This window comes from Microcaecilia unicolor, chromosome 10 (genome assembly GCF_901765095.1).
Source record: "Microcaecilia unicolor chromosome 10, aMicUni1.1, whole genome shotgun sequence".
Lineage (NCBI taxonomy): Eukaryota > Metazoa > Chordata > Amphibia > Gymnophiona > Siphonopidae > Microcaecilia > Microcaecilia unicolor.
Window position 1 is genome coordinate 200,419,143 of NC_044040.1, and position 22,325 is coordinate 200,441,467.

The 22,325-nt window shown below is 44.2% G+C and overlaps 1 protein-coding gene across 1 annotated transcript in view; it reads left to right on the plus strand.

Annotated features, from left to right (window-relative positions):
- The window catches only part of LOC115478378 (inactive N-acetylated-alpha-linked acidic dipeptidase-like protein 2), a 294,235-nt gene that overhangs the window by 30,940 nt on the left and 240,970 nt on the right, over positions 1-22,325 (plus strand). Inside the window, exon 2 of the mRNA XM_030215678.1 lies at positions 7,125-7,320. Within this exon, the coding sequence (XP_030071538.1) occupies positions 7,227-7,320 (94 nt within the window). The 5' untranslated portion in view covers positions 7,125-7,226. The remainder of the gene's footprint in view (positions 1-7,124; positions 7,321-22,325) is intronic.

Consider the following 22,325-nt stretch of genomic DNA (forward strand, 5'->3'; position numbering starts at 1 on the left):
GCCAAGACCAGCAGGACAGAAAAGCCCGACGGAGGGGCCAACGCTGAGAAAGGCGCAGACCCGTCTGGGGTTCCGGTAAGCGGGGCCTAGATTGGGGGAAATAAAGGGATCCTAGTAAAAGGGGAAACATAAGTAGTGAAACCGCACTTGGAGGTGTCCTCTGTGTTTTTTTCCCCACCAGGAGTCGCTGTTCCGGAGCAAAGATGGACCCCAAGGAGATCTTCGCTTGGATGACGATGCAGTTCCAGAAACAGCAAGAACTGACGGGGAAGATGGTGGAAGACTCCTTGACGGCGGCACAAGAGCAGCAACAACCGGTGCTGAATATGCTCCAGGACTTTTTTCAGCGAGGGATCGAGGCTCCCAGGGGCGGTGGAGTCGGAGCAACCGGACAGGGGCCAGGAGGAAGCGGTGCGGTAGGACATTTATCCCTGAACTCACTTACTTGGGGAAAGTTGTCTGAGCAGGATAATGTGGATGATTTCCTGACCGCCTTCGAGAGGGTGGCAGTGGCCGCAGGGTGGCTACAAGAGCAGTGGGCCATGCGGTTAGTGCCTTCATTATCTGGGGAGGCTCTAGGAGCCTTTAGAGACTTGGCTCCTGGGAACGCTGCCAACTATGGGAGGTTGAGAGAGGCCATTAAAGACCGGTATGGACTGAGTACCCAGGCTTATAGGCGTAAGTTTCGGTCCACTAAATGGGAAAAGGGGGAAACCCCTAAAGCGCTGGCCACTAGACTGATGGACTTGGTAAAAAAAATGGTTGGAACCTGATCGCCATACCACGAGAGAGATTCTTCAAGAATTAGTAGTGGAGCAGTTCCTGCAGGGCCTTCCCAGGGAGATTAGGGCAGGATTGGTCCAAAGGGGCTGTAAGACGGTGGAGGCCGTGACAGCCGGGTTGGAGTGTTATTTGGAAGCCCAACATTGGGGAGAACCCGACCTGGAGGGGGGTAAGCCCCGACCTGTTGGAGGCGGGGGTTCCAAAAGTTCCCGCTTTAAGACAGAGCCCCAGGGGGGGAAACCCGATTACGGCTGGGGGGGTAAAAAGCCCGTAGTGCCCTCAGGCCCTGAAAGAAAGGCCCCCTCGTATGCAGGAAAAATCTGTTATAAGTGTGGGAAGACTGGGCACTTCCGGAGGGATTGCCCAGGTCGAGAGGGATGGACCTCGCAGGTTGCCCAAGGGTTTAGGCCTCGGTATACTGCTAAGGTGGAGGTTGAGGGTTTACCGATTGTAGCCTTGTTAGACTCCGGGGCAGACCAGTCCATGATCTCCAGGAGGTTATGGGAACAAATAAGAAAGAGGAGGATAGGAGGTAAGGATACCTATGAGGGAGCAGTGGCTATTCAATGTATACATGGGGCCAGTACTCGTTATACCCTCCATAGGGTTCACGTGAAGGGGCCTACAGGGGAGATAGAGATAGCCGTGGCCGTTCTGCCCAGACTGCCACAGGAGATGATTTTGGGAAGGGACTGGCCCCCCTTTACCGAGTGTATTAGTGAAAAAAGAGTGTTGGTCACTACCCGCTCGCAGGCTCGGCGAGACCCTGAGGCTGAGGAAGAGGGAATAGGAGGTATTTTTCCTTTTCAAGGGGAGGTTTTAGGGGAGCCGGGAAAAGAGAGATGGGGGAAAGCTTTGAAAAAAAAGGAGCAGAGGGGCAGACGGGAGGCCTTGGAGCAGGCGAGAAAAGAAAGTTATCTGCCAGTGGCCCCGAAAGAATTGAGCGAGCAGTTTCCCCAGTTTCATAGGGAGCAGGCCACGGACCCTACTTTAGAATATGCCTGGGAACGGGCCCGACAGGGGGAGGGCCAGGAAGCCCCGGGGTTCATGATAGAGGGGGACATTCTATATCGCAGGGTACCCAATTGGGAGAACTCTGAAGCGGGGAGACAGCTAGTAGTCCCCCAAGCTTTCCGTCCCCTAGTAGTAAGGCTCGCGCATGATCACCCTTTGGGGGGGCATAAGGGCTCCCAAGCTACCCTGACTCAGATATTGGGCCGGTTTTATTGGCCAGGAGTTTATGGGGAGGTGGAGAGGTATTGCAAGTCCTGCCCCAACTGTCAGAAGGTGACAGACCGGCTACCGCCTAAGGCTCCGTTAAAACCCCTTGCTAGAGTGGAACAACCGGGGAGGAGAATAGCCATGGATATTATTGGCCCAGTAACAAAATCTCAGAGAGGCTTCCTCTACGTTTTAGTGGTTATGGATATGGCCACTAGGTACCCCTGGGCCATTCCTTTGAGAAGCATATCAGGGAACTGATAAAAATCTTTTGTGAGGTGGGATTCCCCCAAGAAGTTTTGACCGACAGGGGGTCCAACTTTATGTCAAGTACCTTAAGGCAAGTGTGGGAGGCTTTTGGGATACAACATATCCGTACAGCGGCCTACCATCCTCAAACTAATGGGATAGTGGAACGTTTTAATAGAACTTTAAAGGGTATGTTAAAGAAAGCGTTAGGCGAGGATAGGACAGGTTGGGACCAGCTGTTGCCCTTCGTGCTATATGCCTACAGGGAGAAGGTGCAAGACTCCTTAGGTGTTTCGCCTTATGAACTAATGTTTGGCCGGAGGCCCAGGGGAATTTTAGATATATTGCAGGAGCACTGGGTACCCACGGACACCTCCGATCAGTCAGTGGTCGAATACCTACAGGATCTGAGGACCAGATTAGATAAGTTACAGGAATATTCCCAGGAAAGGCTTGAACAGAGCCAAAATCGGCAAAAGGAATATTATGATAAGGGTACTCGGGAGAGGGAGTTTGTAATAGGAGATAGGGTCCTTATCCTAATCTCGGAGGATCCTCATAAGTTTGCCTCTAGGTGGAAGGGTCCCTGGGTGGTGAGGAGGAGGCTTGGGCTCTTTACATATGAGGTGGCGAACGAAAAGGGGCGGGTCCAAACCTTCCACGTTAACCTGATGAAACCCTGGGTAGCAAGGGTAGGCTTTCAGACCCGGGGAGATGAAAAGGAGGGAGAGGAGTTGGGACCGCAAATAAGAGATATTTTCAAGCCCGGTGAACCAGGGGTTAATCCCCGGTTAACCCAAGTACAAAAGAAAGAGATAGGAAGGCTCTTGAAAGGGTTTGATGATGTGTTGACGGCCTGCCCTGGAAATACTCACCTAGTGGAGCATGACATCATAACGGAAAAGGGTAAAGTAGTTCGGCAAAAACAATATAGGCTGTCCCCCATGAAAAGGAGGGAGGTGATAAAACAGGTCCAGGAAATGTTAGACTTCGGGGTGATCGAAGAGTCAAATAGCCCCTGGTCAAGCCCAGTGGTGTTAGTACCAAAACCCGAAGGGGAGTGGAGATTCTGCATAGATTTCCGCCAGCTTAATAATATTTCTCAAGCAGATGCATATCCTATGCCCTATATTGAGGAGCTGGTGGACAGGCTAGGATCTGCACAATATCTCACCACCCTGGACTTGACAAAAGGGTACTGGCAGATTCCCCTTACGGCAGGGGCACAAGCTAAGACCGCCTTTAGTACGCCCATAGGCCTGTACCAGTTCAAAAGATTGCCCTTTGGCCTTAATTCAGCCGCTGCAAGTTGCCAGAGGTTGCTGGACAGGGTTCTCTGACCTCATCAGGCATATGCCGCCGCATATATGGATGATGTGGTAATACATAGTGGAGACTGGAACACCCATTTAAACCAGGTAGAGGCAGTACTGCAGGCTTTTAGGGAGGCAGGTCTCACCCTGAACCCCAAAAAATGTTATTTTGCGCAGTACAGGGTGAAGTATTTAGGGTATAATGTGGGAAGGGGAGAGGTCCGGCCCTTATTGAATAAGGTTAAAAGCATCCAAGAGTTTCCCAGACCAAACACCAAGAAACAATTGCGTAGATTCCTGGGGATGGTAGGGTATTACCGCAGGTTCATCCCTCATTTTTCCGTAATGGCCACTCCCTTGACTGACATGCTGAGAGGGAAGAATCCGGACCACTTGAGGTGGGGAGGGGAGGAGTTGAGGGCATTTGAACAGATGCAGAGGGCCCTGTGCCAGGAACCTGTGCTGAAAGCAGTTGATTTGAAAAGCCCTTTGTCCTTCAAACAGATGCTTCGGGGAGGGGGTTAGGCGCAGTGCTGTCCCAAGAGCATGAAGGGGAGGAACACCCGGTGCTTTATTTAAGCCGGAAGCTCCTGCCTTATGAGGAACATTACTCCACCATAGAAAAGGAGTGTTTAGCCATACGATGGGCAGTGCAGGAGTGTAGTGTCTATTTAGAAGGGAGAAAATTTAAGTTGGTGACGGACCATGCTCCCCTAAAATGGTTGAATGTAATGAAGAATAATAATGGGAGACTAATGCGATGGTACTTAGCATTGCAGCCTTTCCAATATGCTGTGGGGCATCGTCCCGGGCGATGTTTAGGAAATGTTGATGCCCTGTCCCGGGTGGAGGAGGAGGAGGAGAAAGAATGGGGGGGTGGAAATTTAAGGGGGGGGGGTATGTAAAGAGTATGTAGGACAGGCCCCAAAGGAACCCTGGGATAGGCCAGAATACCCCCGTTATAGGCAGGCATTCCCCAGGAAAAAACTAGAAATAAAGAACTACAACTCCCAGCATGCCCCAAGGGAGACCGGGGATAAGAGAAACTATGTGTATTCCCAGGAGTCTCCAGAGGAGGGCCGCAGGGGAAGGAATAAGGCTGATTCTCCAACCTGGTGGAAGAGGTGGTGGAACAGGTGGGTGGAGAAAGAAGAGCCACCAAAGAGCTTTAATGAAAGAAAGGGTGAGCAGCTGGGAGAAGGGCGGGGCGAGGAGAATATGGATTGGGCTCCTGAGGAGAGAGAGGCAGAGAGTGAGCCTTGCCCTATGGAGTTGACTGAACCGGAGAACACCCTGGAAGAGCCGATGGACTTTTCGGCTCTGGCTCAGCGAAAGCCAAGGAAGTAGCGGGGCCAAGCCGGGTCAAGCGGGAGGAGGTCAGGTAGGAGTATGACTGACCAAGAGGGTGGGACCCTAGGCTTTGAGCCCGCGCAAAGCCATTACTGTGTGTTTTGGAAAGCTTGGCTAGAACTGAACTGTGTTTTTGAAAGCCCGGCTAAATTGAGCTGTGTTTTGGAAAGCTTGGCTAGAACTGAACTGTGTTTTTGAAAGCCTGGCTAAATTGAGCTGTGTTTTGGAAAGCTTGGCTAGAACTGAACTGTGTTTTTGAAAGCCTGGCTCAATTGAGCTGTGTTTTGGAAAGCTTGGCTAGAAGTGAACTGTATTTTGAAAGCCTGGCTAAACTGAGCAGTGGAGTAAGGCTTGGCTAAAAGTGAACTGTGTTTTGGAAAACCCCGCTACACTGAACCGGGTATTTTTTTTTTCTTTTATTATTTGCTGCTACTCTTCCCCAGGAGGGAGGGAGAGGAAGCAGCTGTGGAAGCCTGGACTGGGCAATTAACCGGCTTGAAAAAGGTGAATGATAACCGTGCTTTGTTTTGTGTTTTGGTGCCACAACCGAGGGAAGGAGGGAAGCCTCTCCTAGGCCATAAAAAAAAGTCATTGTTTCTGAGGGGAAAAGGAGCAGTACTGGAAGGTGTTCTTCAGGCTGTGGAGAGCTGCAACCGCTGAGAAAAGAGGATCCACTTTACAGTACGTCTAGTAGCGCTATAGAAATAAGTAGTGGTAGTAGTCTCTGGGATTCCGGAATCTTGCTCTCTTTGTACTTATCCCTTATTTGTCCTGTTTGTCTGTCCTAATTAGATTGTAAGCTCTGTCGAGTAGGGACTGTATCTTCATGTTCAAGTGTACAGCGCTGCGTACGTCTAGTAGCGCTATGGAAATGATAAGTAATAGTAGTAGTAATGATTCTATGTTTCTCTATGTTTCTATGTTAAGTTGGGCCACATTTTCTTTTTTTTTCTCCTCTTTATCTTTGAATATCTCCTCTTGACTTTTGAGGTCAAGGCCCATCCCCCAACCCCATTGCCCTTTGTCATTTCTACTGTTCTCAACATGCATGTTTGTGCATGCACAAATATAATTACATGTAGGAATGGATGGGTAAATCCTGCACAACCAGTGGTAGCACCTGTTGCAAAATGCCCTTGAAAAGGAACAAACAAGAGTAGAAGCAGTGGTGTGCTGGAGCGGGCTCTCACGGGGCTCGCGAGAGCCTCTTGTTAAATTTTTAAGAATTTTGGGAGCCGGTTGTTAAAGTAGGCCTCCCTGCCGCTACTTTAACAACTGACTCCCAAAATGTGGGCTTGGGCCCCCTCCTGAATTCTCTTTTACTTTGCTGGCAGTGATGCTGGCCCCAACAGCCAAGTAAATAGACTGCTGCTGCTCCCTGCTCCTTGTTTCTGATCTGAGCATCAGGCTGGGACTTTTCATGCAAGCGCAAGAAGGTTCCATCATGCTGCTCAGAGCCAGAAACAAGCAGCAGAGAATGGTGGCAGTCCATTTATTGGCTGGTAGGGCTTGGCAAAGATATGCTTAGCGTGCCCGCAAAAGGGAGGGGAGAGAGGCATGTATTTCCCTCCCCCCCAAAAAATAATTTCAGGGCCGGCTATGCCCGGAGAGAGAGCCCGTTAAAAATTTACCAGCACACACCTGAGTAGAAGTTAAGATAATAACAAGTACATAGTAGGCAGATCGCATTTTCATTTTGCCACTCACTCATTTTCGGCAAAAATTTTTAAAAAGGCATTTTTTACAGGTGCGCTGAAAAATGATTCTGCGCACACCTATACTACCACAGGCCATTTTTCAGTACGCCTTTGTAAAAGGGCACCTATGTTTTTTTTGTATCTGGGGCAATGGAGGGTTAAGCGACTTACCCAAGGTCACAAGGACCTGCAGTGGGAATCGAACCCTGGTCATCTAGATCAAAGCCCACTGCATTAACCATTAGGCTATTCCATATGATGCTATGCTGTCGCTGCACTCTATTTGGTATTTCTTAGAATTACCTTAAATACTTCAGCTTGTCAAAGCTTATCCATAGAAAATCTCAAGCAAATGAAGGTGTAAGTGTGGCAATTGATGGAAAATAATGGCTGGGAGAGAGAAAGCATAGTAATCAGTTTAAATGCCATACAACCTTCTTCAAAATTACCTTCAAATGAATCCCATTCTTTTGAAAACCTCGTTTCATGGTTATAATTATCTATTTCACAGAAAGAAACATTCCCCGTTAAGTGATTGATTATACGGCCTTTCCCAAGCTTCTTTCAGCCTCACCTATCCACAGTGCAGTCAGGCTGTCAGTCCAGCAGCGGGATGAAGAATACACTGAAGTTGACAGATGCGATCCAACAGGGACTTCCTCTGGAGTCGGAGAGACACAATGATTGTCATCTTAAAACCTTAAGAAGTAAGACACTATTCAAGCCGTCACCCCACCTCAGTGTAGGGCATTGCTCTTATCTACCCAACCACCTGGGCTCTGTCCGCATTAGTAATTCTGTTCCACTGCTCTATTGTCAAATGGTGCCCGGAATAAATATTATAACTGCATGTCTGGTTTATTAATAATAGACTTCCAAAAGCCTAATAGCTATGTTTTAATTGTTTATTTTATCAACAACAACTTTACACATGGAGAGCTTGAATCACTCAGAATTTCAACTTAGAAAAAATGTATGGTGCTACCGTATTTGTCTATTTTGATTAATATAAATAGTTATATTTATTTATTAATTCACAAACTATTTTTTTCCAGTTCTACTTGTGACTTACAGCCTTCTTTACTAGTGTTTTAACGTAAAAGTTCTCTCTTTGAAAAATAATGTTCACCTAGAGGTTTGTACATAACATAAAATTACAGCATTGTATATCAAACATATAAACAGCAAGTGACCGACTCACCTGCAAATGCGCAGTAGAGACTTCCCTCTCTGTCCCGCCCTCGTGTCAAAGACGTGATGATGTCAGAGGGCGGAGCAGAGAGGGAAACGGAGTCGGAGTCACTGTCGGACGCTGCCGCCTGGAAACAAACATCGCGCGCACCAACCTCCACCCTCCCCCCATCCCCGCCGCCGCTCCCGCCCTCCTCCGTATCGGGCCCCCTGCACTGACCTGACAGCGCCTCTGACCTCCGTGTGGAAGCGCTGCAGGCGCTACATGTGGGTACAGTGGGTTTGGGGGGGGGGGTTGGAGGGCTCCCATTTACCACCACAAGTGTAACAGGTAGGGGGGATGGGCCTGGGTCCACCTGCCTGAAGTGCAGTGCACCCACTAAAAACTGCTCCAGGGACCTGCATACAGCTGTCAGGGAGCTGGGTATGACATTTCAGACTGGCATAAAGGCTGGCAAAAAAGGGTTTTTTTTCTTTTTTTTTTTTTTTTTTTTTTGGGTGGGAGGGGGTTGGTGACCACTGGGGGAGTAAGGGGAGGTGTGGTCATTTGCTCAGTTGGGGCATCTTTTTGAAGCTTGGTCGTGAAAAAAAAGGACCAACTAAAGCCGGCGAAATGCTCGTCAAGGCCAGCTTTCTTTTTTTGATTATCGGGCGAAGCTGGCCATCTCAAAGCACGCCCCCGTCCCGCCTTCGCTACCCTACCAAAACACGCCCTTGAAGTTTTGCCGGCTCCGCAACGGAAAGCAGTTGGCGCCGGCCAAAATCGGCTTTCGATTATACCGATTTGGCCGGTTTCAGGAGTTGTCCGGCCATCTCCCGATTTGTGTCACAAGATGGCCGGCGATCTCTTTCGAAAATAAGCTGGATAGTCATGTGTTAACCTGTGGTAGCCACACATTACGTGCTTGATTCACATTAATGAACAGGGGTTCTTAAACCTTCCTGCTATCTCTTTCTTTAAGTCAGAATGTTGAATACTCTTTGGCAACCAGAGATCATTGTCAGTTAAGGCTAAGCCAAAAACTTTATAACCTGATCAGAAAAAAAAATCAACTTATACAACTTACACACATTAAGAAAACATTAAACACTCATTAGCCTTGTATAATGCTGGCAATTATGAGTATCTACAAATCTTTTAACTCCTTTGTGTGTTCATAATTTGTTCCAATATGATACATTGGAGTAAAAAAAATTGCTTTTAATGAAAAACCACCTTTTTAACATACAGCCTAATAAAATTGCAACATGAGTAAAGTCATGAAATTCAATATATGGAGAAAGCATTTTCAAATGCAATTTCCTCAGTAAATGCCAGTAAGTTGGCTGTTTGAAAACTGCCTACCTTCAAATACGTGCACTGGTATTGAAGCTGGCCATGCCAAGGTGATCTTTATGAGCCCTTGAGGACTGTTTTGTTGACCCAGCCAAGCCCCAAGGAGAGGGGTGATTCTCAGTGGCTTTGAAGCCCAGAAAAGGCTGTTTCTGCTCTTTTGGGTCTTGGAAGTGGAGTAGCTGAAGATAACATCAATGTGGTGTCCTTGAGTCCGGAGCAGTTGCAGTGCAATGTTGAAGAGTTACTAGAAATCTTTTTCTGTTAGGTTTCCCACTGTTCATAAAGTAAAGGCTTTGCACCCTTTGCAGTCCTCACTGACTTACTAGGCAGTTTCTGGCTAGAATTCTTCCTCCTTTTATAAGGCATATAGAACATTATTCTGTGTTTTGGAAATTACTAAAGACTTTCCTTTTTAGAAAATATGTTTCTTAACTTACAGATGTTATATTCGTGTTATATTGGGATGAGAGGATGAGACTGTGTGTTTTTTCTGCGTTAAAGTTTTAGTTGAAATGCATTTGCCCATGAGTTCATGATGTTTAGGCTAAGATTGATTTCTTTGGTGATTTCTGTAAAGTCATGTTTGTATGTGATGTAAATTGTGACATCGTCTGCGTATATGGAAGGGTTGAGGCCTTGATTGGATAAGGACTTGGCTAGTGGGGGTCATCATTAGGTTGAAAAGGAGTGGTGATAGTGGTGATCCTTGAGGTACTCCACAGTCTGCTTTCCATGGTGATGATATGTTCGAATTTGATTTCACTTGATATGTTCTATTGGTTAGGAAACCCTTGATCCAGCTAAGTACACTTCCACCAATCCCGAAATATTCTAGGATGCTTAGTAGTATGTCAAATTGTAGGAGAAGTACGCTTTTGCCTGTTGCAATCTCTTGTTTGAATTTGGCTAAGAGAGTAATTACAACTGTTTTGGTGCTGTGGTTGGAGCGGAATCCTGATTGTGATTCATGCAGTATTGTGAATTTGTTTATGTAGTCAGTTAGTTGTTTAGTTACCATGCTTTCCATCAGTTTGACTACTAGTGGGATTGATGCTACTGGGTGCTAGTTGGTGATATCATTTGGGGTTTTTTTTTTGGTATCTTTTGGTATTGGGGTGAGTAGGATGTTGGACACTAAAGGGTTAAATCACCATCTCTGAGTCAAAAATGCTGGTTTTCATTTTCTTAACAGATGACCAAACAGCAGCAGCGATCCAAGGAAGGACAAACACAGCAAGAGTTTATCCAAATGTCAAGTTTAATGGAAACAAGATCCAACCTGATCAAGTTTCGGAAAAACCTTCATCAGGGGACACGTGGAGGGGCATAATCGAAAGGGGCACCCATGTGTTCCTGAGGACGTCCCGGCGAAGGAGCGGGAAAACCCGTATTATCGAAACAAGATGGGTGTCCATCTTTCGTTTCAATAATACGGTCGGGGACGACCAAATCTTGAAATTTAGGTCGTTCTTAGAGATGGTCGTCCCTAGACTTAGTCGTTTCTGATTTTCGTCAATAATGGAAACCGAGGACACCCATCTGAGAAACAACCAAATCCATGCCATTTGGTCGTGGGAGGAGCCAGCATTCGTAGTGCACTGGTTCCCCTGAAATGCCAGGACACCAACCGGGCACCCTAGGGGGCACTGCAGTGGACTTCAGAAATTGCTCCCAGGTGCATAGCCCCCTTACCTTGTATGCTGAGCCCCAACCCCCCCCCCCCCAAAAAAAAAATCCCACTCCCCACAACTGTACACCACTACCATAGCCTTTATGGGTGAAGGGGGGCACCTAGATGTGGGTACAGTGGGTTTTGAAGGGCTCGCATTTACCACCACAAGTGTAACAGGTGGGGGGGGGGGGATGGGCCTGGGTCCACCTGCCTGAAGTGCACTGCACCTACTAAAACTGCTCCAGGGACCTGCATACTGCTGTCATGGAGCTGGGTATGACATTTGAGGCTGGCAAAAAATATTTTTTTTAAGTTTTTTTTTGTTTTTTTGAGGGTGGGAGGGTGTTAGTGGCCACTGGGGGAGTAAGGGGAGGTCATCCCTGGTTCTCTCTGGTGGTCATCTGGTCAGTTTGGGCACCTTTTCGTGGCTTGGATGACTATATTTCTTACAGAGGACATCATTCTCCAGTAGAAAAGATCTAACTCATTTGCAAAACGCACATGGACAATGCAAGAACATAAGGATATTGCAAGATTGCATTGAGGGTTGTAGGATATTCACATTTATGTCATGAAATACTGAATAAATTTATTGAAAATATTTAATAGGAGTATGTCATCAATATAGTATACATTTTTGAGCGCCATACATATAATTTGGAGGACTACACCTGGGAAGCCCACCACCTTGGGTAAATGACTACAGGATCAGGTGGATGAGTAGTAGCAGTGTGTTGGGGTAGGGGGGCACAAAATCTGAAAGGAGTGGCGATAAGAGGGAAAAAATGTAAACTGTAAATTGGTGGGTCACTTTCATATATATTTAGTATTATTTAATTATTAATTAGGATTTATTTGCCACCTTTTTAAAGGAATTCACTCAAGGCGGTGTACAGCAAGAATAAGTCGAAACATACACAATAGATAATTTACAACAGTATCAGACACGCGCCAAGTGGCATTTGATGCTCGTAGGTCATTACCGCCTGGTTACCGCATGAAATTTTACCGCTAGGTCAATGGTTGGCGGTGAGGTCTCAGACCCAAAATGGATGCGTGCCAATTTTGATTTTGCCACACATCCATTTTCGGCAAAAAATTTTTAAAAGGCATTTTTTGCAGGTGCACTGAAAAATGGATCTGCGTGCACAGGAAACGCGCGCCTACAGTACCACAGGCCATTTTTCAGTGCACCTTAGTACAAGGACCCCTAGGTTTTTGTACCTTGAGCAATGGAGGGTTAAGTGACTTGCCCCAAGACCACAAGGAGCTGCAGTGGGAATCAAACCCAGGTTGCCAGGATCAAAGCCCCCTGCACTAACTGTTAGGCCACTCCTCCTGAAATACCAGCAATGGGCATGTGTTGGTATTTCAGCATGCAATCTAAAGCAATTCCAGGCAATACAGAATGCCGCTTTCTGTTTGTTATAGGAAAAGCACATAAGTGTGACCATGTAACTTCAGAGTTCATCCATTATTATTGGTTATTGATTCTGGCAGACGGTCTATGGAACTCACAGACCCAATAGTGTACAGAGGACTATAACTGATTGATTTTGTTTGTTTTCTAATTTTTTAAGAACTTCTATTCGTTCAGCCAGTATTAAAGTCTTACAGTTGTGCGACGACGACGACCCCAGTGTACACTCTGACAACATTCTTTCACCTATTCTGCCTGTGGCAGTTAAAGGGCCGGTAAATTTGAAATCTCATTGGTTGTCACGCGCCAATCGGCTTCCATATTCCGTGCATGCGTTTATGCGGAGTCTTTCCTGCAGAGGAGCGGTCTTAAACCATGCATATAAGCGAATCTTGCACTTGTCAGTGGTGCGCTAAACCGAAGTTTGTCCCCATAGAAATTGATGGTGCCAAAAACGGGACCGAAGTACAGCATGCAGTTAAACAGAGCATGCGCTTATCCGACGTGCACTTAAATGGAGTGCACTGTATATATATGTGTATGTATATATGTGTTAGAAATCATTTCCAACTTTGGAAGCGCATCATTCCAGTTCTTAAGTACAGTGGATCTGTGTATATAGGTTAACCAGCACTGTTGCTGATGCCTTTGTAACACTGGATATATTAAATCAACTGATAGTCTCGAATTAGAGCATCAGAAGAAAAGCTGAGTTTATAGCAGAGGTACTATAATACTCAAAACACCTATTGAACCATTACGATGAACATGCCATTTGCAAATACTTTATATTTCTTACTCTATAATTAACACATTAGGGAATTTTAAAAAGAGCCTTTTACAGTAGGTTGATCGTTTCCATTTGACTACAAAGGACAGAGTATTGTAGCTATATAGAATGAAAGGACATGGGAATCCTACTTATCTAACTGACATGACTCGTAATTTAATTTTTGAACAGTCAAACTTTCCTTTGACCAACATAAGAATTGTAAATGTATTAAGTGTGAAAGCACACTAAGCAATTGACTATAATTAATTCTCCTGAATAAATGGCATTACCGTAGTTATTACTTCTATACTGTAGCAGGCAGTGGCGTACCAAGGGGGGGCGGTGGGCCCCGGGTGCACGCCACTGGGGGGGGTGCCGCGTGCGCCTGTTGGCCGAGTCAGCCCGTTCCCTCCCTGCTGCTCCCGCTGCGCGGAACAGGTTACTTCCTGTTCTGGGGCAGAGGGAGCAGCAGGGAACGAGCGGACTCAGAGCCGACAGGCGCGTGGCACCCCCGCAGCAGGTAAAAATGCACCCGGGGGGGGGGGGGGGCGCATCGGCGATCCACCCCGGGTGTCATCCAGCCTAGGAACGCCACTGGTAGCAGGCATCATGTTCAACTGAGACCAAAATACTTCTTGCTGATTTTTGAATCAGGCTAAACCATTGAGTGCTAATCAGATGTGTTTCCTTTCCCCCTGTCCAGAGCAATGATCTGCAAATGCAATCCAAAAGCTACAGGTGGGGATGCAAAAAGCAAAATGCATTGCAGTTTACTGTGTAATAAGTTGATTATTTACCATCTATGAGTGAAAAATTCTGGTTTTCATAACAGAAGAGTGATCTAAAGAAGGACAAACACAGCAAGTGTTTATCCAAATGTCAACCTTAATGGAAACGGGACCCAACCAAGCCAAGTGTCAGAAAAACCTTTGTCATGGGTCTCACAGAGTTCCACATTCACAGATTCAATGCATGTACTGCAATACCTGCATAGAAAAAGCTCTGGTCCAATTCCAAAAGTCAATAACCACCACGTCTTGGTTTATTTTTCTGAATCTTGGCCAGGTTGGCTCCTGTTTCCATTAAAGAACAGAGTTTGGCCATCCCTGCTCTAGACTGAGCTTCTCACAATTTTACTTTATGTCTATAAATCCCAAGTATTCAGGACTGACCCTTAACAATAGGCACAGAGAAGGGCGACGAAAATGATAAAGGAGATGGGATGACTTCCCTATGAGGAAAGGCTAAAGCGGCTAGGGCTCTTCAGCTTGGAGAAAAGGCGGCTGAGGGGAGATGTGATAGAGGTCTATAAAATAATGAGTGGCGTTGAACGGGTAGATGTGAAGCGTCTGTTTACGCTTTCCAAAAATACTAGGACTAGGGGGCATGCGATGAAGCTACAAAGTAGTAAATTTAAAATGAGTCTGAGAAAATATTTCTTCATTCAACGTGTAATTAAACTCTGGAATTCGTTGCCAGAGAATGTGGTAAAGGCGGTTAGCTTAGCGGGGTTTAAAAAAAGTTTGGACGGCTTCCTAAAGGAAAGTCCGTAGACCGTTATTAAATGGACTTGGGGAAAATCCACTATTTCTGGGATAAGCAGTATAAAACTTTTTTTTTACATTTTTGGGATATTGCCAGGTATTTGTGACCTGGATTGGTCACTGTTGGAAACAGGATGCTGGGCTCGATGGACCTTTGATCTTTCCCAGTATGGCAATACTTATGTACTTTCTCTTTTTTTTTTTTTTTGAGAAATGTGCCTAACAAGATGAAATATATGGAACCAAACAGTGATGGCGTATGGAGGTGAATGAAAGGCGCAGACTGTTGTATGGAATGTCATACCTGGATCCCTTTCGCATAGTAACACAGTAAATGTCAGCAGCTAAAGGCTCGCACAATCTATCCAGTCTGCCCAAGATGACCTGTGTAGAGTGACACTTCATGATTAAACACTGGTATACTTAAGGGGCTCATTTTCAAAGCACTTAGACTTACAAAGTTCCATAGGTTACTCTGTAACTTTGTAAGTCTAAGGGCTTTGAAAAATATGCAATCACTGTCTCTTCCTGCCAGTTTTGGGGCACAGACCATAGAAGTCTTCCTGGCACAGTCCTACTTCCCGACTACAGGAGATGCCACTGAAGTCCACTCCAGCCTTGATCCTGATCCTGAATTGCCATTTAGAGGACCCAGACCATAGAAGTCGGCCCAGCATTGGCCATACTATACTTTCCAACCTCCTGAAGCTTCCGTCAAAACTCACTCCAGTTATGAAGTCATTTAAGTTTTGCTTTAATTAGATTCCATCCTTTTTCTGTCTAGTGTTCCTCTGTGTTTATCCACACGCACCAGCACCTGCACTGGGCCAGCGATAGTTCCAGACTGCTGTGCGGCAAGCCCGTGGTGGACTTTTCGCCGTTTGGTAAATTTAATCCATCTGATTGAAATTTCCCTGTTAATGATTGAGATGGGCATCTATCTGATTAAAGTGAAAGAGGAGTTATATTTTCAGATTTGAGGACAGCAGAACCAGTTAGAAAAGGACTAGAAGAAAGCTGAATTATTACTGCAGCAGATTGTGTGTGTGTGTGTGTGTGTGCGTGTGTGTGAAAAGCAGCATAAAGGATTACTACAAAGCTAATAAAAGAAGAAATATATACATTATTGATAAACATATATCAATCAACATATTTAGCCTTTAGTATCGGGTTTTAGATGCATTCTCTAATAGGTGAAACTACACATTTTTGCTAGAAAAGGGAGGGTGGTAAAATTCATAGAACACCGCAAATTATTGCCTAAGAAATCATTTAAAAAACAGATTTCCATTTATATTCACTAATACATTTGGCCTTTTGTATTCTTTCTCATTGACATTAACCATCTGCATCTGAATCACTAGGATTAGAGAAAAATAAATAGTTTGCCTGCATATTTCTGCAAAAAAAATAAAAAAGTGTATTTTCTATCCAATAATAATTCTGGGAAAAGGAGGGCAATTTTCAAAGCCATTTACTCTTTGGAATTAGTCTGTCTCTACCTGGCAAAAAACGTATGTGTGGGTTACCAAAGCATGGGATCTGTTTACTAAGCTGCAGGAAAAAGTGGGTCTTTTCCGCATGCTAAGGCCATTTTTACTATAGTGGTAAAACACCCTTTTTTTTTTGCATTAGTGATCATGCGCTAATGTTAGGACTAAAAATCTTTATTCAAAGCACCCAATTTGACCTGGTCCGTATTTTGGCGGAAAACACCACCTGCGTCAGGGGTCAGATACAGTTGCTTTGAATGACAAAGTTCCTATATGCGGTGCTATGAAAGAATAGACTTTTGAAAGGAAGACAATGAGGGGCATAATCGAACGGGGATGACCATCTCTAAGGGTGCCCATCTCTAAGGACATCCCGGCGAAGGGGCGGGGAAACCCGTATTATCGAAACAAGATGGGCGTCCATCTTTCGTTTCAATAATACAGTCGGGGATGCCCAAATCTCAACATTTAGGTTGACCTCAGAGATGGTCGACCTAAATGTTGAGATGGTTGACCTTAGATTTGGTCGTCCCCGGTTTTCGGCCATAATAGAAACTGAGGACGCCCATCTTAAAACCGACCAAATCTAAGCCCTTTCCAGCACGCATATCGGACGCGCGTCAAAAATGAAATTGTCATGCGGTAGCTGGGCAGTAACTCAAAATTGATGTGCATTGGGAGCGCATAGGTGCCTACGCGGCTTAGTAAAAGGACCCCTAAGTACTTATCCCGCCACCTATTGTCGACCTCTTGGAATGCCTGTTCATATATCGCATAAAATGAGGCACTGTGTTTCTGAGCACCTAGTTTTATGCATGTATACTTCTGGGTAATTTGAGCATCACCTACTTGAGCATGTAAAATGCTGTTCTTCAACTCGCTTCTAAAATGATCTTCTAAGCTACCTTATATTAATTGAAGTACCTGGACAGTTTCTGTTAGAAATAACCTTTTATTTATTTATTTATTTATTTATTTATTTGGTTTAGTTACTGCCTCTTTGAAGAAACTCCTTTAAGGCAGTGTAGAATCAAAATAATAATAAAAATACAGCACAGTAGAAGTATCTCTTACAGGTTAAGTTCATAAGAGCTTGTCTTGATTAGGAGGCCAAGTAGGTACTGTTTTTTTTTTTACACATATGCCCCAGGATTGTATATATCAAGCTGAGATTTTCATGCAGAAATTGAAGTGTGTTCCATAACAATGTGCATAAGCTAATTGGTTAAAAAGCTTATAAGCATGTGATGCAAATGTATATGCCTAAATTAGGCACATATTCCCCGTGTGCCATAACAACGTGCTTAAATGCTAGGAACACCCCCATTTCACCCATGACCCTCCCATTTCCATGCCCCTATTTTTACTTGCATGTAAAATTTAGGTGCGGATCCCACCAATTAAATCTAGTTCACATAATCCTATATGGTGAGGTACCTGGCTACTTGATAGCTCTCATCATCCTACCTCTCCGCAATACATTTAGACTCTCCCGTTATCTTACCCTTCGTTATCCAAAATGCAATGGCATCAAGTACAAATCCACGTATGCCGTCTCCTTCTCTTTTATCAGCACTCAGCTTTGGAACTCTTTGCCGAAGACCATTAAAACCATCACCAACCATCTAACTTTCAGAAAATCTCTAAAGACCATGTTATTTGGAAGTGCTTATCCCAATGCCACTGCATGTGTCTGTCTCCACTGTTGGAAGCGCATCGATTTAGAGACATTTTGGACACTTTCCCCTTCCCTCTTCCCTCCAGGTTTCCCTAATCCTTCTGTCCATTCCTACTCTTCCCCAATATCTCTTGTATGTTTTTCTGCTGTATTAGCTTCATTTTAGTGCATTGGCGTCTGCCTCTGTGGTCCATTGTAAGCCACATTGAGCCTGACACTGTTGGGACACTGTGGGGTACAAATGAGATAAATAAAATAAATAATTAGTGCCAATAATTGCTTGTTAAAAAGTCATTTGGCACTAAGCTTATTAGTCAATTAAATTGTGCATGCCCAATGTTTGGTGACTTTTAAAGAATTAGGGCGTTAATGCAGTTCTTGCTATTTGTACTTTGCCTCATAATTTCATACTTTTTGGAACAATATCTTGCATTATGATTTCTCCTTTTTGTTTAAATATCTCCTTTCTGATCATTCTGTAGTTTTTCAACTCTGCTTGTTCTTATGCTTATTGTTCTGCGTTTGTCTTGTTTTGTTTATATTTCTTTTGCCTTTTCCCTTCTTCAGCCCTGTCACGTATTTCTCCATTGTAGATTTGCCTAGAACTTACCTCCAGTGATCCAGAGTCCTGCTGCATATTTTCCATTAGACCAGTGGTTAAGCCCAGTTGAACGGCCCTAGGCCATGTCTCCAAATGACCTGGAGGTGATGACAGAAAATTCTACTTTTTGAAGTAATATTTGCTGTGGTATCGTACTGCAGCAGTGTATGTCAAAGGAGCCACACCCAAGGTGCAACAGCACTTGCTCCTTGTGGTGACTACCATTATTCTTATGTTCTTGTTAAACATGACCACTGATTTTTGCCTCCTGTTTTGGTCCCTCTTGGCTGTTTTTTTCATTCCATGAAGGATGCATTTTATCCCAGTCCAGTAGTGTGGGGTAGAGGAAGCTGAATGCTCCTTGCATACTCCTGTGTTAAAGTCCCTCATGAATTGTATAGGGCTAAACAGTAAGGGGGTCTTTTACAATGCAGCCATAAGCCCAATGCATGCTTACCGCTTGTTAATCCGTAACTGCTGCCAGCAAAACGCGGCCGCTGGTGGTATTTCCAGATGGAGCGCAGGACCCTTTTTCCCACAGCTTAGTAAAAGGACCCCTAAATGATTTTGGATATCCTGGTGTGCTAGCATTCTTGACTTCTTTTAAGATAGAATTACTTAATGCTAGATCTATTCACTACTCAACACTTAAGTTTCCATGTTACTAAGGCCTAGCTCAAAGATGACGATGAAGCACTTTTACATCACTGCTCTCGCAGTTTTCTCTTTCATGTATTTATTTATTTATAACATTTATACCCCCCCATTTTCCCACCCATTGGCAGGCTGAATGTGGCTAACATCAGTCCGTATAGGCAATCGCCAATCTGGAAAACAAACAGACAAAGTATGGTAAGGTGAATAGGAAGGATAGTAATTACAAGGGACGAGGGAAAAGAGGGAAGGGTAATAGAGTCCATGCGGTCCATAAATTAGTCATGTTGTAGGAATTATGGATTTAGGACGGGTCCATTAGGGTAAGCCTTTCCAGATAAGCTGGTCTTAAGAGATTTTCTGAAGTACAGATGATCATGAATGGTCTTCACAGATTTAGGTAATGCATTCCATAGTTGAGTGCTAATAAAGGAAAAGGTGGAAGCGTAGGTGGATTTATATTTGAGACCATTACAGGTAGGATGATGTAGATTTAAATATGAACGAGATGATCTGCACAAATTCCTAGATGGCAGATTGATAAGGGTATCCATGTAAACTGGGGCTTCACCATAAAGAATTTTATGGACCAATGTGCAAATTTTAAAAGTGATTCGTTCCTTTACTGGAAGCCAATGTAGTTTCTCACGGAGGGGTCTAGAACTGTCTAATTTTGATTTTCCATAAATTAATCTGGCTGCTGTATGTCTGTATAAGAACCAATTATGTAAGTTGGGGGTAGGGTTGATATCTTTGTTGCAAATACTATCTCGGTCACAGCACTAGACCCTTTCCGCCTTGTACCTTCAAAGGTATTTGGTATTATTCGTACTACGATCTTGTCTTCTTTGTGGGAGGAATTATATTTTACAGCTTCAGATAATGTCCTTAGAGCTTTATAAACAATTAGATTGGGTGATTTTAATATTCATACTTAATCCTTTAAAGTCCAAGAACAAGGATTTTCGGACTTCTATGGCAGCCTTAGAGTTCATCTTTCATGTGGGATTTCTGACCCACTGCGTGGGTCATATTTTAGATCTTATCTTTACTTTGGACTCTTCTGAGTTTCATTTGGGAGACTTTGCAACTCACCTGATATTGAGGTCACACTGTTATTTGATTGTTTTGCTTGGCTGTACTGCCAACAGAGACATCCTCTTAAAGGTAACCAGATGATCCAGGAGAGTAATCAAAGTATTAAAAACCAGGTGATCCAGCAGCGTAAATAAAATCAGTCTTAATTCTTTGGCTTCCAGCTTCTCTGCATTTCCTTTTAATTATAATAATTTATCACTAGCTGATCAAGCAGCCACCTGGAATGCTATGTTAAGTACAGCAGTCAGCAAGAAGGCTAAACAAGGAGTTCTCAACCCAGTCCTCAGGGCATATCAGGCAACTCATGCTTTCAAGATATCCCCAATAAAAAATGCATGAGCTAGATTTGCATATAATGAAGTCAGTCCATGCAATCTAGCTCATGCATATTCATTGGGAGTATCAAGACAACCAGACTGGCTAGGCATGCTCTGAGAGCCTGGCTTGAGAACCACTGAGCTAAACAACCATCTGTGGTATCATAGGGGTTATGCCTTCTTAAGAGGCAGTCCTGATGGTCGAAAGAATTTGGCACAAGAATAAAACCAATTCCAACCTAGCATCATGTAAGGAGTGTCGGTGCTCATAGGGGCCCTTTTACTAAGCCACGTAAGTGTCTGCACACGCCCAACGCACACCAAAATGGAGTCACTGCCCAGCTACCACGTGGCTCTTGCGGTAATTTTATTTTCGGTGCACGTCCGATACGTGCGTCCAAAAAAAAATACATTTTTATTTTGGACATGCGCCAAGTGGCATTTGATGCGCGTAGGTCATTGCCACCCGGTTACCGTGTGAGAATTTACCGCTAGGTCAACGGCTGGCGGTAAGGTCTCAGACCCAAAATGGACACGCGCAAATTTTGATTTTGCCGCACGTCCATTTTCAGCCCCAAATTTTTAAAAGACATTTTTTTGCAGTCAGGCTGAAAAATGGATCTGTGAGCGCCGAAAACACGCGCCTACAGTACCACGGGCCATTTTTCAGCACACCTTAGTAAAAGGACCCCATAATGAGTGTTAAGGTAGCAAAAAGGGATTAGTTCAGAACTTATTAATTCTAGCAATAATTTGGGCATGAAAGCTTTCTAATTTGATTGCCCACTTAACATGTTTTTCCCGATAGACCTCTGTTTTCTCCTTTCGTGCCTGTATATCCACACACAAGTTTATAAGAGTTCTTTAAGCATGTAGGAAAATGCTTCATATAATAAGCTTCGTAGGACAAAACTGAAGGCCGATTGGTTGCTGGTTGTTTAGAGTATTGTGGGAAGCTGTTGGCCTCCAACGTAGTTCGCTCTGTGCCTGATCTTTGCTTCAGTGAATTTGGTGAACAAACAGAAGCTCTAGCCACCGTTCATTTTATGATAGGGGCATTTTCTGCTGGGTGTTGTTAGCGTTCTAGTTTGTGTAATTTACTGACGGATGCTCCTAGTTCTTAATTACAAACTATCACACTAACCACTTAACTCAGGGCACTGCAAACGCCCGTACTGGGGAAAATATTCCATGCATTCTAACTTAGGGAACGTAACAGTGATTTCCTCTCAAAATAAAAAGCTGACTCTTTCTCTTTATGTTAACAGCTGGAGTTTCTGTTATTATTATTATTATTTTTATTTTGTTTCTGTCTTGAACTTTATAGCTCAAGGCAATAAGGTGCTCAGTTTTTTATGAAATCATTGCATCACTAGTTTTACTGCTTGGCATATTTTTATTGCTTGTTCAGAGGTGTTTTAATTATTAGTTGCTGATATTCTGAAGCATGTTTGCCAATAAAATGTAAGTAGTTCTTGGTATTCCCCAAGTACAACAGACATCCAAGGTAAATTGTTAACATTAGTTCACATCTACGATAAATTAACAAGTTTGCAGAAAATATCACATGCAAATCTGATGAATTTCATACATGTTCTGTGTACTTGTGAAAATAGGATGTTAAAGCGAGTGATAAGCCCGTGTTGGGTTTACTGCCGCTTTGAAAAAGACCCCCTTAGTACTTTGCAGACCACAAGTTTTTTCATCAGTCAAAACACCCTCAAACTTCTCAATTTTCAGTATTTATTTTTAATTCTTCAAAGTGCAGTGTTCAATGTCCATTTCGATCATGCATTTATTATTTTTTTTCAAAACAATTTTTCATGCAGTTAAAAAGGCTCGCATCTTTTTCTGACGAACGCTATGCACGCTTTAAGTACTTTTTAAGATCACTTTCAGCACTAGTGATTAAGTTCCACCTTTGGTGGTCTGTGCG